The following is a 16,384-nucleotide window of genomic DNA, read 5'->3' as shown; positions in this document are numbered from 1 at the left end:
GAAATCCACCACGTACATCTCGTACGTCACGAAGTCCGCTCCAGCTGTTCCTGTTATCGCTGCTCTCACTGATTGTCGTCATCTGGTCCTTCGAACCGGATAAGTGTCGAGACTCCACTTGTCCGCTGACGCCAACGTGCTAGCTGTTACATCTGTGACACCATCTAACCCACCATCTTACGGTCACCACCTCGTGAAGCCGGAGTTTCGGACTGGAATCAACCAGAGTTGTGAGCGTTCGATCAACGATACTTGAGGACAAATTTATACAAGGCACATATTTGCCTTCAGAAGGTAATTAGCATTCCATTAACGTTTTCTTGTCCCGTTCGATCTACGCGGTCTTCCGTTTGCAGTTCCTGTTCAATATGGCGACGGAACGACGAATAAAGTCTTTGAAGCTGCGACAGCGCAGCATCCAAACGTCTTTCGACCTCATCAAGGCGTTTGTCGACAATTATGAGGATGATACTGATGCTTGTCAAGTACCGGTGAGACTAGAGCACCTTGCATCGCTCTGGTCCGATTTCAATAAAGTGCAGGCAGAACTCGAATCACTCGACGAAACCGGCATCGAGCAACAATTCAAACATCGATCCAGCTTCGAATCTGCTTATTATAAAGTGAAGGGTTTTTTACTAACCCTTAATAAAACTCCTGTTACACCGTGTGCTTCTGGTTCTCCTTATGCTGGTCATTTCCCTCCATCGGCTTCGCACGTGCGCTTGCCCGATGTCAAACTCCCAGTGTTCAGCGGGAATCTAGATAACTGGCTAAATTTTCACGATTTGTATCTATCGCTGGTTCATTCATCCGCCGAACTTTCCAACATTCAGAAATTCTACTACTTACGCTCTTCGCTATCTGGGGACGCATTAAAATTGATTCAAACCATCCCCATTAGTGCCAACAATTATGTTGTCGCTTGGAACCTACTGGAAGATCACTATCAGAATCCTGCAAGGTTAAAGCATACTTATGTGGATGCTCTTTTCGAATTCTCAACTATTAAACGTGAATCCGCATCGGAACTGCATTCGCTGGTGGAAAAATTTGAGGCAAACGTTAGAGTGCTACAACAGCTCGGCGAGCAAACACAGTGTTGGGACATTTTACTTATTCGAATGTTAAGTATTCGATTAGACCCAACGACGCGGAGAGATTGGGAAGAATATGCATCGACCAGAGACGCAATTTCTTTTCCTGATCTTACAGCCTTCATTCAACGTCGCGTGACTGTGCTCCAAAATATGCAATCTAATTCCGCTGACATTGTATTAGCTTCCAATGTGAAAAAAGGAAACATTCGCCCTGTAGCCAGTCATGGAGCAAATTATTTTAATTCTCGGAAATGTATCATGTGCAACGAAAATCATGCTATATATCAGTGCTCCAAATTCTCAAAACTACGCTTGGAGGACAAGGAAAAGGAAGTACGTCGTCTTCAGTTATGCCGCAACTGCTTACGTCGGGGTCATATGGTCAAGGAATGTTCATCATCCAGCACATGTCGTAAATGCCAAGGTCATCATCACACTCAACTGTGCTCAATGTCGCGTGCGACGAGAAGTTATCGAACTCACCTACGTCCCAAGCTACTTTTTCTCAAGCAACCGAGCAATCAAGATTACCGTCAGTGTCTGCCACGCTTCGTCAAGTCACAAGAGCCACTGCAGTTGTCATTTTAGTTGATGAAAAGGGCAATCGTCATCCTGCTAGAGCATTATTGGATTCTGGCAGCGAATGCTGCTTTGTAACTGATCGTCTTGCTCAATCACTTCGAGTGCAGCGCAAGCGGACATTCGTTCCGGTCGCAGGAATCGGTCAGTCGTCTACCAATGTTCGTCAGAAATTTTTAACTACTATACGATCACGCATTAGCGACTATAGTGCCAACGTAGAGCTTCTAGTCTTACCTAAACTAACTGTAGACCTGCCAACCGTTTCGGTAGACAGTACGTCGTGGCAATTTCCTCCGGATATACAGCTGGCTGATCCTAATTTTTGTAGATCTAATCCTGTCGATCTAATCTTAGGTGCCGAAGTCTTCTTCGATTTATTTAAAGTAACAGGACAAATTTCGCTAGGCAACGGTATGCCTGTTCTTATAAACTCCGAGCTAGGTTGGGTAGTTTCAGGAAGGACTACAACCTGTCAGCGTATTACACCAGTCATTGCTAATGTTGCAACCAATGTCGATTTACATAATCTAATGGAAAAATTTTGGACATTAGAAGAAGATTACAAATCACCATGCTATTCTGCAGAAGAAGCTGCTTGCGAGGAACATTTTCGCCAAACCGTGGCTCGTACGTCTGAAGGGCGGTACATCGTAAGACTTCCTATCAAACAGAACATTTTAGCCAACTTGAGTGATAATCGTAATACGGCTATCAGACGCTTCTATGCATTGGAGCGACGGTTAAATTTGGATAGAGAGTTGGGTGAACAGTACAAGTGTTTTTTGGATGAGTATTATGCTCTTCATCACATGCAACGCGTTGCAAATCCACATGAGATAACCGTGCCATGTTTTCATCTTCCCCACCACGCTGTTGTTCGGGATAGTAGCTCAACAACAAAGGTACGAGTCGTGTTTGATGCATCGTGCAAATCAGCTAACGGGCCGTCCTTGAGCGACGCTCTTTTGGTAGGCCCTATCGTGCAGGAGGATTTGAGGTCAATTATTTTGCGCTCTCGCAAACATCCTGTGATGCTTATCGCAGACATTAAGCAAATGTATCGGCAGATATTACTTCATGAAAGGGATACCCCACTTCAACGTATCATTTGGAGAGATTCCAGCGACGCTCCTCTCAACACCTTCGAACTGAAAACCGTTACGTACGGTACTGCGTGTGCGCCGTTCTTAGCCACACGAGTGTTAAAACAATTGGCTAATGATGAAAGAACCAACTTTCCCGAAGCCGCTGAAACGCTTGGTAAAGATTTTTATGTCGACGATTTATTCACAGGCGCGTCTAATATCGATAACGCGAAAACGTTGCAAAGGCAACTGGAAGGTTTATTAGCCAAAGGCGGTTTCGAACTACGTAAATGGGCTTCCAATGAAGAAACTGTTCTGGAAGGAATCCCCGAAGAAAATCGTGCATTGCAAGCATCCGTCGACCTAAATTTGAATCAGTGTATCAAAACACTTGGCATTCACTGGGAACCAGCATCAGACGTTCTGCGGTACCGAATTAATCTAGCGATGCCGGCTACCCCGCTCACCAAACGTGTTGCACTATCTCAAATCGCTCAACTCTTCGATCCCCTCGGTTTACTAGGTCCGGTCGTCACAACAGCGAAACTTTTCATGCAATCTCTATGGATGATGAAAAACGATGACGGAAGCCTTTGGGGTTGGGATCAAGTGCTTCCTGCTTCGGTGATTGAACGTTGGACCAACTATCATTCTCAGCTGCCTCGCTTAAACGAACTGTACATCGAGCGCTGTGTGTTGTGTGCAAATCCAACTATAGGGTGATTTTTTAAGAGCTTGAGAACTTTTTTAAACAATAAAACGCATAAAATTTGCAAAATCTCATCGGTTCTTTATTTTAAACGTTAGATTGGTACATGACATTTACTTTTTGAAGATAATTTCATTTAAATGTTGACCGCGGCTGCGTCTTAGGTGGTCCATTCGGAAAGTCCAATTTTGGGCAACTTTTTCGAGCATTTCGGCCGGAACAGCCCGAATTTCTTCGGAAATGTTGTCTTCCAAAGCTGGAATAGTTACTGGCTTATTTCTGTAGACTTTAGACTTGACGTAGCCCCACAAAAAATAGTCTAAAGGCGTCAAATCGCATGATCTTGGTGGTCAACTTACCGGTCCATTTCTTGAGATGAATTGTTCTCCGAAGTTTTCCCTCAAAATGGCCATAGAATCGCGAGCTGTGTGGCATGTAGCGCCATCTTGTTGAAACCACATGTCAACCAAGTTCAGTTCTTCCATTTTTGGCAACAAAAAGTTTGTTAGTATCGAACGATAGCGATCGCCATTCACTGTAACGTTGCGTCCAACAGCATCTTTGAAAAAATACGGTCCAATGATTCCACCAGCGTACAAACCACACCAAACAGTGCATTTTTCGGGATGCATGGGCAGTTCTTGAACGGCTTCTGGTTGCTCTTCACTCCAAATGCGGCAATTTTGCTTATTTACGTAGCCATTCAACCAGAAATGAGCCTCATCGCTGAACAAAATTTGTCGATAAAAAAGCGGACTTTCCGAATGGACCACCTAAGACGCAGCCGCGGTCAACATTTAAATGAAATTATCTTCAAAAAGTAAATGTCATGTACCAATCTAACGTTTAAAATAAAGAACCGATGAGATTTTGCAAATTTTATGCGTTTTATTGTTTAAAAAAGTTCTCAAGCTCTTAAAAAATCACCCTGTACAATACAACTACATTTCTTCAGTGATGCATCGGAGCATGCTTATGGAGCATGCGTATATGTGCGCTCTACCAACAAAGAAAACGCAGTCAAGGTGGCATTGCTAACAACAAAATCCAAGATAGCTCCACTAAAACAGCAAACTATTCCTCGGCTCGAACTGTGCGGAGCATTACTAGCGACTCAGCTGTATGAAAAGGTTAACTCGTCATTACAGCTTCCTGTTCAAACCCATTTCTGGGTAGATTCCACGACAGTACTTTGTTGGCTTAAATCACCACCCGCAACGTGGACCACTTTTGTAGCTAATCGAGTGTCCAAAATCCAACAAACGACTTCCAATTGTACCTGGCGACACGTAGCAGGGAAGGAAAATCCCGCAGACCACATTTCACGAGGCATGTCCGCGGATATGCTGCTACAATGTGACCTTTGGTGGCATGGACCTGCATGGCTGCTTCGCAAAGAAACCGAATGGCCCGCGCAAACTTCATTTGTCATCGAAAACCCTGATGTATTACGTGAATCACGAAGGGTCAATTGTGCGGCAACACCAATGGCAAGCGAGTCATCATTCATCGATGAACTAGTCGGCAAATGTTCAAATTACCAGCGTATGTTGAGGGTAATTGCATTTTGTCTCAGATTTGCTCGAAACTGTCAGCATAACACAACGGCTCATTCGAATTTCATTGGCATTTCTGTAGACGAAGCAAGAGAAGCGGACACCAGATTGATAAAACTCGTCCAGAAGCAAACATTTGTAGACGAATGGAAATCGCTCGAGCAAATGAAGCCTGTCTCTGCGAAATCTCGAATCAAATGGTTTCATCCGATGTTATCGCCTGAAGGCCTGATACGAATTGGAGGAAGACTAAATCAATCTCATCAATCCTACGACGCGAAACATCAAATCATCTTGCCATCCTCCCATGCTTTATCTAGCCTGTTAGTGAGAAGCTACCACGAAAAACATCTTCATGCTGCCCCTCAGTTGCTTCTTAGTACCCTTCGTCTACGATATTGGATCATAGGTGGCAGAAACTTAGCCCGTACAATCGTTCACAATTGTATCGTTTGCGTCAGAGCTCGCCCAAAGCTCCTCGAACAGTTCATGGCAGAGTTACCTTCATCACGTGTCATTGCCAATAGACCTTTCTCAACAACTGGTGTTGACTATTGGGGTCCAATACTACTGAAATCAACTCATCGACGAGCCGGCCCACGAAAGGCTTATGTAGCGGTCTTTGTATGTTTCTGCACAAAGGCAGTACACCTGGAATTAGTAGCAGACCTCAGCACTGCGAAGTTTATACAGGCATTGAGACGATTTGTTGCACGCAGAGGACTGTGTTCAAACATATTTAGCGACAACGGAAGAAATTTCGTTGGCGCTGCTAACGAACTTAAATCACTTATCCGTAGCAAACATCATCAACAGGCCATCGCCGAGGAGTGCAACGAAAACGGTATCAAGTGGCACTTCAATCCACCTAAGGCGTCACACTTCGGTGGCTTGTGGGAGGCCGCTATACAATCGGCACAGAAACACTTCATCCGAGTTTTAGGAAACCACATACTGGCTCACGACGACATGGAAACATTGTTGACACAAATAGAATCCTGTCTGAACTCGAGACCAATCGTCCCTCTTACTGATGACCCATCAGACAACAACCCGTTAACACCAGGGCATTTCTTGACGGGGTCAGCACTAAAATCAGTTCCTGATTATGACTTCTCTGCAGTACCATTGAACCGCTTACGCCAGTGGCAGCAGACACAAAAATTACTGCAAGATATCTGGAAACGATGGCACATTGAATATCTTTCAACCCTTCAAGCAAGAACCAAGTGGTGTAAACCACCAGTGCAGCTTTCGGAAAACCAGTTAGTGGTCATCAAAGAAGATAATTTAGCTCCCATGCGATGGCCTACTGCAAGGATAATTGAACTGCATCCTGGTCCAGATGGTATAACAAGAGTGGTCACTCTTCAAACGCCACAAGGAAAATTCACCCGGCCAGTAGCAAAACTTTGTTTACTCCCTGTCGTGTCATCGGATGACTTTACCGCAACTGAGAACGTACCTGAAATAAACATACAACGCCCTGTTAAAAAGGGACACGGTGAGCACCTGTCCAATACTTCTTAATTTCTTTGAACCCGCTACCGGGTCTTTTTTATTTGCCAGATATTGTCACAATTATCACCAGCAGCAAAATTGGATTCCTAGCAGCCATTGACAGTCGAATGTAAACATCACAACGTCAGATGATCATCGATATCAAATCGAGGGACAACCCAGCTGTTTAGTCGACTATCGGTACGATGAGATTCGGGATGTTCAAAATGTAATTTCTGAAGGGGTCAGGATGTTCGTAAACGAAGAAGAAACTAGCGCCTTCTAGATGTCATCGCAGCTTCGACTCGCAAATAAACGAGTCTTTCATCGATCCAGTTTCGTCGATACGCAATTTTGGATTGAATGTTGTTTCCGGGACTACTTGTTTCCGATTGAGCAACTATAAAAGGGACTGTGCAGCAAAAGAGACAGGTTTTTTCTTAGTCCGACTGTGTTGCTAGACGTCAGTGTCAGTTATATATTTTATTATGTAAAGTTTAGAAAAGTTAAGATTAACGTAGAGTAAAAGTGTTGTGAATTGAAAACCAGTACAAATTTTTCACGGCGCCGAAATCCACCACGTACATCTCGTACGTCACGAAGTCCGCTCCAGCTGTTCCTGTTATCGCTGCTCTCACTGATCGTCGTCAATATTCATTCTCGAAATCTTCGATCTCATCAATTCCTGAGAATTCAAACCGCTCGCACTAATTATGGCTATAATGAACCTTTCTCCAGTATGTGTCGTCTATTCAATCGATGAGCTCATGTATTTGATTTTACCCTGTCTCGCAATACCATAAAACAATTTTTTTTAACACAATCTCAAACAGTCCTTCCAACTCCAATACATAAATTCTAGATTTAGCGTTAGGGTGATTTAGTATCAAATCCACAAGTTTAGTTTAGTGCTCCCTCAGTAAGTCTACTTCCATTCTCTATCGATTATGCAACCAAGAATAATATTCACCATTAGGTTTGTTTCTAACATCCGCTCGACTCTCTCGATTCCCCGGCTGTCCACCATCTTCTTCGGAAGTAACTAGATCTTTATGATGTTACTAATACTTTTTGCATCCCCCCTCTTCATCTTTTCACCATCTTTTGTGACAATTAACTTGATCTTTTGCCGCTTTCTACTTCTTTCGAAACGCCCCCCCCCCCTCTTCCACCCCTTCGAACCCCTTCGTAATTTCATTTACTACAATATTCACTTCTCTTTTTTCTCTCCTTTTTTCCTGCATTGCCACTCTCCGAGGGCCACTCTCTTTGATGTCCAGCATGCCGGACACTCGCCGAGTATTTGTGACTTGGGGGTTTTCCCGCGGACCCTCACGGACAGCAGGATGCGGCCCTCAACGTCACCGGCCAGTCACTCTTGACCCTCGCCGGGAATAATTTTACTTTAAGCCCTTAGTATTAAGCAGTATATCTGTTGGATCTTTGTAATCTGTTGATATAAAAAGATGAGGAGGTTTTATGCCTGCTGGAGAGAGAGATTGTAAATTTCAGCTCCAGCGGGCTTTTCCCTGCTCCCAAATAAATAAATAAATAATTAAATTCTTTCGACTTTCATTTATCACGTAATATTATTAAGAATTCGTTTCTTATATTACTGTCTCAGTAGATTTAGTTACTATAGAAGCACTAGATTTTGGTAATTTGTGTATTACGTACATTTTGTTTGGTACGTATGTCATAGATCTATGTATTCATATATGCAGTGCAACGACTTTATCAAAATGACTTGCAGGATTGAGTTTCAAACAATCTCTTTTGACAATAATTTATTCTCAAATGAATGTTAAGCCTGACATTTTGTATGAAATATCAGTTTTGAACAATTTTTCAACAATGTTCGATGGAAAATTGCTTACATTTTATGAATGTAGATTTTTATTTCATGATAAAAAAGTTAGCAACACTGCTTCAATGCATTTGTATTAGATCGCGCTACACAAAATAAACAGAACTAAATATTTTCTGTTACAAAAGCAGTTTTCCGGATAAATAAATAGTTTCACGACAACATTCCATATCCATTGACTTTCGCGTGTTAAATTAAAGGTTCCTTTTTCGGGTTTACTTATAGAAGGTACGTAAATCTTTATATCGCAATAATTTCTGCAAGAGGAATTCCATATGAGAATGTGTTTGTTGCTAATCAAATGTGTTAGTGGAAGTAAGCTGAAACTGAAATAATTTTTCTCGAGCAGTTTTAAGGAAAACGGAAGAGTTCTAGACAAGATTTTCGCTTTTCTTGAATTGCAATTTTAAGCAGAATTACCTGATTGGTTTATTTTTCAACCATAAGGATGATTTATTGATTTAAATCAGAAAAGAAGCGCCGGAATTGTTTTTACGCACATATTGTTTACATTTTTCATACGCTTGCAAAGAGTCTTGCTCCTTAACTAAGGATGTCGAAAATGATGGAGAATAGAAATGAAATCGTTTTCATGGGGTTTCTCGAAGTGACGTGTTGTATGCAGACTTATTTATTGTGTTCATATGACAAACTTATGCAGATTTTTAAATTATATATATATATATATATATATATATATATATATATATATATATATATATATATATATATATATATATATATATATATATATATATATGAATTTTCAAGTGCTGCGTAAAGTATCACCTGCCCAAAAATAGTTGTCTAACGCTTCACTCGAATATCGCGCGTTTTAGTTTTCAACATCGCGCGGATTTCGCGCGTTTTAGTTTTCGACTTCGCGCGGATTTCGCGCGTTTTGATTTTGAAATTTTTCGTAACAACCCTGGAATTACGCAATTTGACTCTTCTGAATGCTGGAAACGAATCTCTACAGCATATTGATAGTTTCTTTCAATAAATTATGCAATGTATGCGGCTATTTTTACAGCCGTTAGGACCGCCCATTAGTGAAAAGGCTACAAACGAAAACAGGTAGAAACAAGCCTCTCAACAAAACTTGAATTAGTTTGGATTGTATCGCCACTGCGATCAGATGTGTTTTGTGTCGTCTGCACAATTAGTTTCGCTTTCGACTAGAGCGATTACGTCACAGCTGCCAGTCATTAGCATTGGTGAAAAAAACAACGGTGGAGAGCATTGCACAAAATCAGCCGTTCTAATGGCTCTAAAAGTTTTCTAAAGAACTATTAGGATTTGTTGTTCGCAAATCGTAGGGAAATATCCTCAGTTTACTGCAAATCTAGAACAGTTTGGTTAGATTTGTGCACATTTCGTTGTGTGAAACTCACAGTAAACGAGATCAAGTGAAGCCTTCTTTGTTTTTGCGAAAAATGTTCCAGAGTTTAATGTCGTAGAGAATTACGCAATTCGAACTTTCTGAATGCTAGAAACGAGTCCCTTCAGCATATTGATAGTTTGTTTCAATAAATTATGCAAATCTGAAATGAAATAATCAACATTAAAATTCTGAATGCGGCTATTTTTATAGCCGTTAGGACCGCCCATTAGTGAAAAAGCTACAAACGAAATCAGGTAGAAACAAGCCTCTCAACAAAAAGTGAAGCCTTCTTTGTTTTTGCGAAAAATGTGCAAAGGGGAATGCTTGCATAATTCATACAATTGATCAACTAATTGTTATTCGGAAGTGTTAAGGAACATGTCAGTTGTTTTCGTATTCACGACATCCAGTTATGTCTCTGACATTACCCACCCGCCTTTTTTGGAATTGTTCATCTTGTTTCTTGAGCAATATATTGTTCCATCTGACTCTCCACACTTGGGTCGGTTTGTTGTCAGATACTCAGTTTGGCTTCCGAAGAAGTGAAGGGACGAATGATTGCCTTGTATTATTTTCGTCTGACATCCAAATTGCCTTCGCTCAAAAACAACAAATGACATTCAGTTTCCATTGATGTTCTTTCACACAAGCTACACCAACATGGACTTCCAGCGGTTATAAATAATTATGTTCACAACCTTTTGAGAGAGAAGTGCATGTATTTTTCACATGGCGATTTGGCAACATTCAGAATCAGCATTCAGCTCTCTCGCAAGGCTCATGCCTCAGTCCGCTCCTCTAATATTTTTATGTGAATGACATTGGCAGCTGTCTAGTATTCCCAAGTACTCTAAGACAGTTGGCAGATTATTGCGTGGTTTCAGTTACTGGACCCAAAGCTGTTAACCTGCAAAAACCATTGCAAGATACCTTAGATAACTTGTCCGTTTGGGCTGTTCATCTGGGTATCGAATTCTCTGCGGAGAAAACAGAGCTGGTCGTCTTTTGTCGTGAATACGACTTACTTTACTATATGGGGCGCCTTTTCAAAATTAGCCATAAGGAAGAATGGGCAGAACTTAATCGTGAATATCTCGACTTGTATTAATGGTAGCAACATAATTCTTTCACCATTTCATCAAAAATATGATCAGGAATTCAGGATAATATTTTGAACAGTGTGCGATAACCACAAACAACTCAAAAATTAGGTTTTCTTAAAATTTGAAAACAACGCGGAAAAATCTTTACTTTCGCTTGGGTTTTTCGCGCAAGGACGACGATTTTGAGGTAGTCAGGCACATATCTTCAACTGAATGCGTATAAAAGGGGAACCGTGGTCGAAAATCGATCATTCGTCATCTAACACTCGATGTGGATAGACGAATAACCTACTACGACTAATTTCGATTTTGTTTTATTTTTTGTCGTGAATACGACTTACTTTACTATGGGGCGCCTTTTCAAAATTTACCCTCTGAGAGAGTGATAAGTTTTTGATCGTGAATATCTCCTGTTATATCTAACGAATCAACATAATTCTTGCTACATGCCATCGGAAATATGATCACAATTTTATGCTAAGACTTTCAGTTGTGTGACATATTCTTAAATAGTTCACAATTAAACTTTTCTGAAATGTTTGGTATAAACGAGTATCAAAGAGGATAATTCATATGGCGCGTTTGCCTTTCTCGTATTTTGAAAGCTCATAGCTCAGTGATCTGTAGAAGGATTTATATAATCTAACTACCAATAGAATCGAAAATATTCAACTTGAACGTGTATTACAACAATATTGAAGTTTTCAATAGTACACTATTGAAAAACCTGTTTGATTTAACCCATGACAGCACCAGCCAATCAGAACGCGAGATGTCTGTATCTATACAAGAGCATCCATATAAAAGTTGAATGGTTCACTTTTCCTATCATTTGCTGAGCAACTCTCCCCGAAACAAGACACACGACAGCAACATCGAGGACCTGTCGTCTCATTGTTTCCCGATATGAATGCACGAGACACCGTCAGCACAATGAAACCGAAAAAGGCAGCCAAAAAGTCCAGCAAGGCCCATTGCCGAAACAAGACACACACGAGAACCATCTCAGATCTCAATATTTCCTACCAAAAGATTCAAGATGGGAGTTAAAATAATTTGCACCGTCACTAACACATTCAATTACGAACGGCAATGCGAAAGCGAAAGTGATGATTTTGAACACATCTTTATACTAGTTTACAAATATGCCGTGTGAAACAGAGTTGCCACAGATCAATATGTATTTTTGTCGCGAGTACTTTAGTATGCGGCCGAAAACAAAAATTGTTAGAACAAATGTTTCCACTTGATTTGCGCATGCTACTTTCCAGGCGTATCAGAACTGGCTAAACTTAAAGCAATTCTAAATATTTCTTTATCACAGTGATGTGGTCATCCTGAAAAGGACGGGGTTTTCAACGGATGGCCAGCTGCAGATGGCGAGGGATGATTTTCGTTTTCGTTGTCATGGGCAGCGTTACCGGTCAACTCCAACACTTCGGCAACCAAGTACTCCATCACTGCCGCCAGATAGACCGATGCACCAGCACTGACACGCTCGGCGTAGTTCCCCTTCCGAGGCAAACGATGGATTCTGCCGCCAACTGGGCACTTCAGACCAGCACGGTTTGAGCGGGACTTTGCCTTGCCCTTAATTGTTCCTCCACAGCTCGACGACCCATTCAGTATTACTGGCTGCCGCTCTGCTAACTCTCTCTTTTATATCGTTTCACTGTTTCCCGTTCTGCGTATAGGAAAGGAATTCCAACAAAGGGGAAGTCCTACCGTGCTACCACTAGCACGTATAAAAGGAAATGTGATGTGAGAAATAGCGTCATTTAAGTTAAAGCAGCTACTCTGTACGTACGAGACACCGTCAGAACGATGGCTCCGAAGACAGGTAGAAAAGCAGATTTGTACCGTCACTAACACATTCAATTACGAACGGCAATGCGAAAGCGAAAATGATGATGTTGAACACATCTTTATACTAGTATGGGGTCGTGTGAAAATATGCCTTGCGAAACAGGGTTGCCATATATACAGATTAATCTGTATTATCATTATTATTATTATTATTATTATTATTATTATTATTATTATTATTATTATCATTATTATTATTATTATTATTATTATCATTATTATTATTATCATTATTATTATTATTATTAGAATCACTCTTGCATACCGAAGATCGTAGATACATTTCAGACCAGGCCATTGCAATTGTCTCGTACTGAAATTTCGAGAAGAATCAGATATCTTCGAACTTCATAGCTTCAATAAAAATAAACTACAAATTTGTCGTACCTAGCTTCCTATATTAGCAAATTAAAAAGGAATTGTTTCAAGTTTGGAATATATAGTTGTAGAATAGTAGCTGTTTAATGTAACTAAACTGTACTTTAATGTAGGTGTATCGCTTCAAATTCTATTAGTGAAAAAGAGGAAAGCTTGCACAATTCATACAATCAATCAACTAACTGATATTCGGAAAAGTGATGGGAGCGTGTCAGTTTTTTCGTATTCACGACATCCAGTTATGTCTCTGACATTACTCACCCGCCTTTTTATTCGCAGTTGTCTACCTACCCAAGCTATGGGTAAAAACCGCCATAGATCCGAGAAGGATCCAAAGGATGCTAAGCGTCTGAAGCCAAGTGATGTACAGGTAAACGACCGTTTGCTGAGTAAAAACCAATATGCTGATCTGCCAGTAGATGTCGAAGAGGAACTGCAGAAGAAGGAAAAAATGCCGCCTTTCTACCTGAAGGGCTTCCCACCAACTCTACGCTCGGATTTCAACACACTGATCAGCAAAGGACTACAGGCAACAATCCGTTTATGTACTGAAGGCTACAAAATAACTGTTCCGGCTTTGAACCACTACAAAGGAGTGGAATGCTATCTGAAGCAGACAAAAGCGGAATACTTCACACACGATATTGCCGCCAACAAACCTATGAAGGTTGTAATTCGAGGACTACCCGACATGATGGAAGCCGAACTAAAGCAGGCACTGTCGGAGGCTGGACTAAAGCCTTTGATGGTATTTAAAATGAAGCGCCATAATACGGACAAAAAGTTTAGAGATCAACTGTACCTGATTCATCTGGAGAAGGGCTCCATCACCATGAGTCAACTGAAAACGATTAAATCGTTATTTCACATAATCATCGAATGGCAAAAGTATAAACCGGTACATCGGGATGTCACACAGTGCACGAACTGTTTGAACTACGGCCATGGAGCGAGGAATTGCCACATGAAAAGTCGGTGCGGGAAATGTGCCGAACCACACAATACCAACGATTGCCTACTAGATGACATCGCTGTAAAATGTGTGAACTGTGATGGCGACCATCCATCTACTAGCAAATCGTGTCCCAAACGTGCTGAGTTCACAAAAATTCGACAACAGGCGTCCCGCAAACAATCAACGCGGAAGAATGTTCCACAGAAGGATGAAGTTAATTTCCCACGGCGCCCACCGAAGAGGGATATTCCGAATTTGCCGCCACTTCCTCGCAGCAATCCAAAGACTTCAGCCGCTGGATCTCAAAAAGAATCTTCCTCAAGAATCCCTCCTGGATGGGGCAATAATCAACCACAAGCAAAGGATGACTCTGGTGATTTATTCTCTGCTGAACAACTGATCGTCATTTTTGAAACAATGACAACAAAACTACGAAACTGCAGAACGCGGTTAGATCAAATCAACGCCTTAGGCAAATTCATCATCGAATATGCAATATAATGAGTTGGTTATAGTAAATTGGAATGCTTGCTCACTCAGGAGCAAAACTGCTGAATTGTCCGACTTTCTTCAAGAGAAGAATGCCGATATTGCTATTTTAACTGAAACTCATCTTAAACCTGAAATTTCTATTTTTATTTCCAATTACAGGATTCACAGGCTCGACAGGACAACTACCAGAGGAGGGGGAGTTGCCATTGCCGTTAAACGATCCATTCAGCACAGGCTTCTGTCAGCCTTTAAATTGCAACTCATAGAAGCCATCGGAATTGAGATTACAACGACGATGGGACCCATCATCATCATTGCAGCGTACTGCCCCAAACAAACCAATCTTCGAGATGGTACGTGTGCATCATTGAAGCGAGATCTGGCTATGCTCACTCGACGACAGAACAAATTCATCATTGCTGGGGACCTGAACGCACGGCATGAGCTGTGGGGAAACAGAAGACAGAATCGAAACGGATTCGTACTTGCCGAAGATTACGAAGCTGGACAATACAACATCTTCGCTCCGGATCAACCAACGCGACTTTCCAGATCGGGAGTTCATTCCATTTTGGATATATTCATCAGCAACATCGCCATAGACAGCTCTCCGGTTGTCTTCAACGAGCTCTCTTCCGACCACTTTCCAGTAATATTGACGTTGGGATCTTCACCAGAAACAGTGCCTATTCAACCTCGGAGGAACTATTATCGCACCGATTGGGTCCAATTTCAACATATCGCCGACCAACTTATTAATATCGATTTGCCACTTGAGTCCCCGATGGAAATCGATGCAGCCCTATCTTCCTTCCAGCATTCAATCACAGTCGCTCGTGATAGGACGGTTCCAGTACAACATATGCCGAGTTCCTCTCTTCAAATCGACAGTGTCACCAAGAAACTCATCCGACTTCGAAATATCTACCGGAGGCAGTATCAACGAACTGGCATTCTAGATAGGAAGACTACTTATAACAACTTAACTAGGATAATCCAGGAAAGGATATCTGAGCTTCGCAACAGGAACTTCCAGCAAAAGCTTCGAGTAATTCTCCCACATTCAAAGCCCTTCTGGTCCTTAACGAAGGTGCTTAAGAAAAAACCGAAGCCTATTCCTCCTCTGATGTCACCCCAGGACGCAGCTGAAGGAATACCTTTAATCACACCAGTAGAGAAGGCAAATGCGCTAGGCCAGCAGTTTGTGTGTTCTCACAATTTAGGACTTAACATTGTTAGTCCATATGAAAGAGCCGTTGCTGATAGCGTAGCTGAGGTTGACCAATCAGACAGCTTGGTTCCTGAGGAAAGTAGAGTCACTGCGAATGAGCTGATGGCTTTTGTGAAAAAATCCAAAAATATGAAGGCCCCCGGTTTCGACAACACATTCAACATTGAGCTGAAACATTTGAGTATTCGCTCATTTGTCTTCTTAGCTAAAATTTTTAACAGGTGCTGGGAGCTTGGTTACTTCCCTTCAATGTGGAAGTTAGCTAAAGTTATCCCAGTTTTGAAACCGGGGAAAGATCCTTCCTTTTCCAAGAGCTATCGGCCCATCAGCTTACTCTCTGCCCTATCCAAGCTGTTTGAAAAGTCAATACAAAGGCGAATTCTTGCTTTTGCAGATGAACAGGATATATTTCTGGAAGAACAGTTTGGGTTCCGGAAAGGAAGATCCACCATTCACCAACTCACAAGGGTTAACAACATCATCCAGCAAAACAAATCAGTGTCCAAAACGACTGCCATGGCAATATTGGATATTGAAAAGGCATTCGATAATGTGTGGCACGATGGACTGGTGTTC

The 16,384-nt window shown here is 41.6% G+C and overlaps 1 protein-coding gene across 1 annotated transcript; it reads left to right on the top strand.

Moving 5' to 3' along the window:
- Positions 1-368: 368 nt before the first annotated feature.
- LOC131434002 (uncharacterized) lies at positions 369-6,666 on the top strand. Its single transcript, XM_058600622.1, has 4 exons — positions 369-1,433; positions 1,790-3,486; positions 4,432-6,536; positions 6,602-6,666. Exons 1-4 carry the CDS (start codon positions 369-371, stop codon positions 6,664-6,666), a joined length of 4,932 nt encoding a protein of 1,643 aa, XP_058456605.1.
- The last annotated feature ends 9,718 nt before the right edge of the window (positions 6,667-16,384 follow it).

Source organism: Malaya genurostris, chromosome 3 (assembly GCF_030247185.1).
Source record: "Malaya genurostris strain Urasoe2022 chromosome 3, Malgen_1.1, whole genome shotgun sequence".
Lineage (NCBI taxonomy): Eukaryota > Metazoa > Arthropoda > Insecta > Diptera > Culicidae > Malaya > Malaya genurostris.
This window is presented reverse-complemented; position numbering and strand designations above follow the sequence as displayed.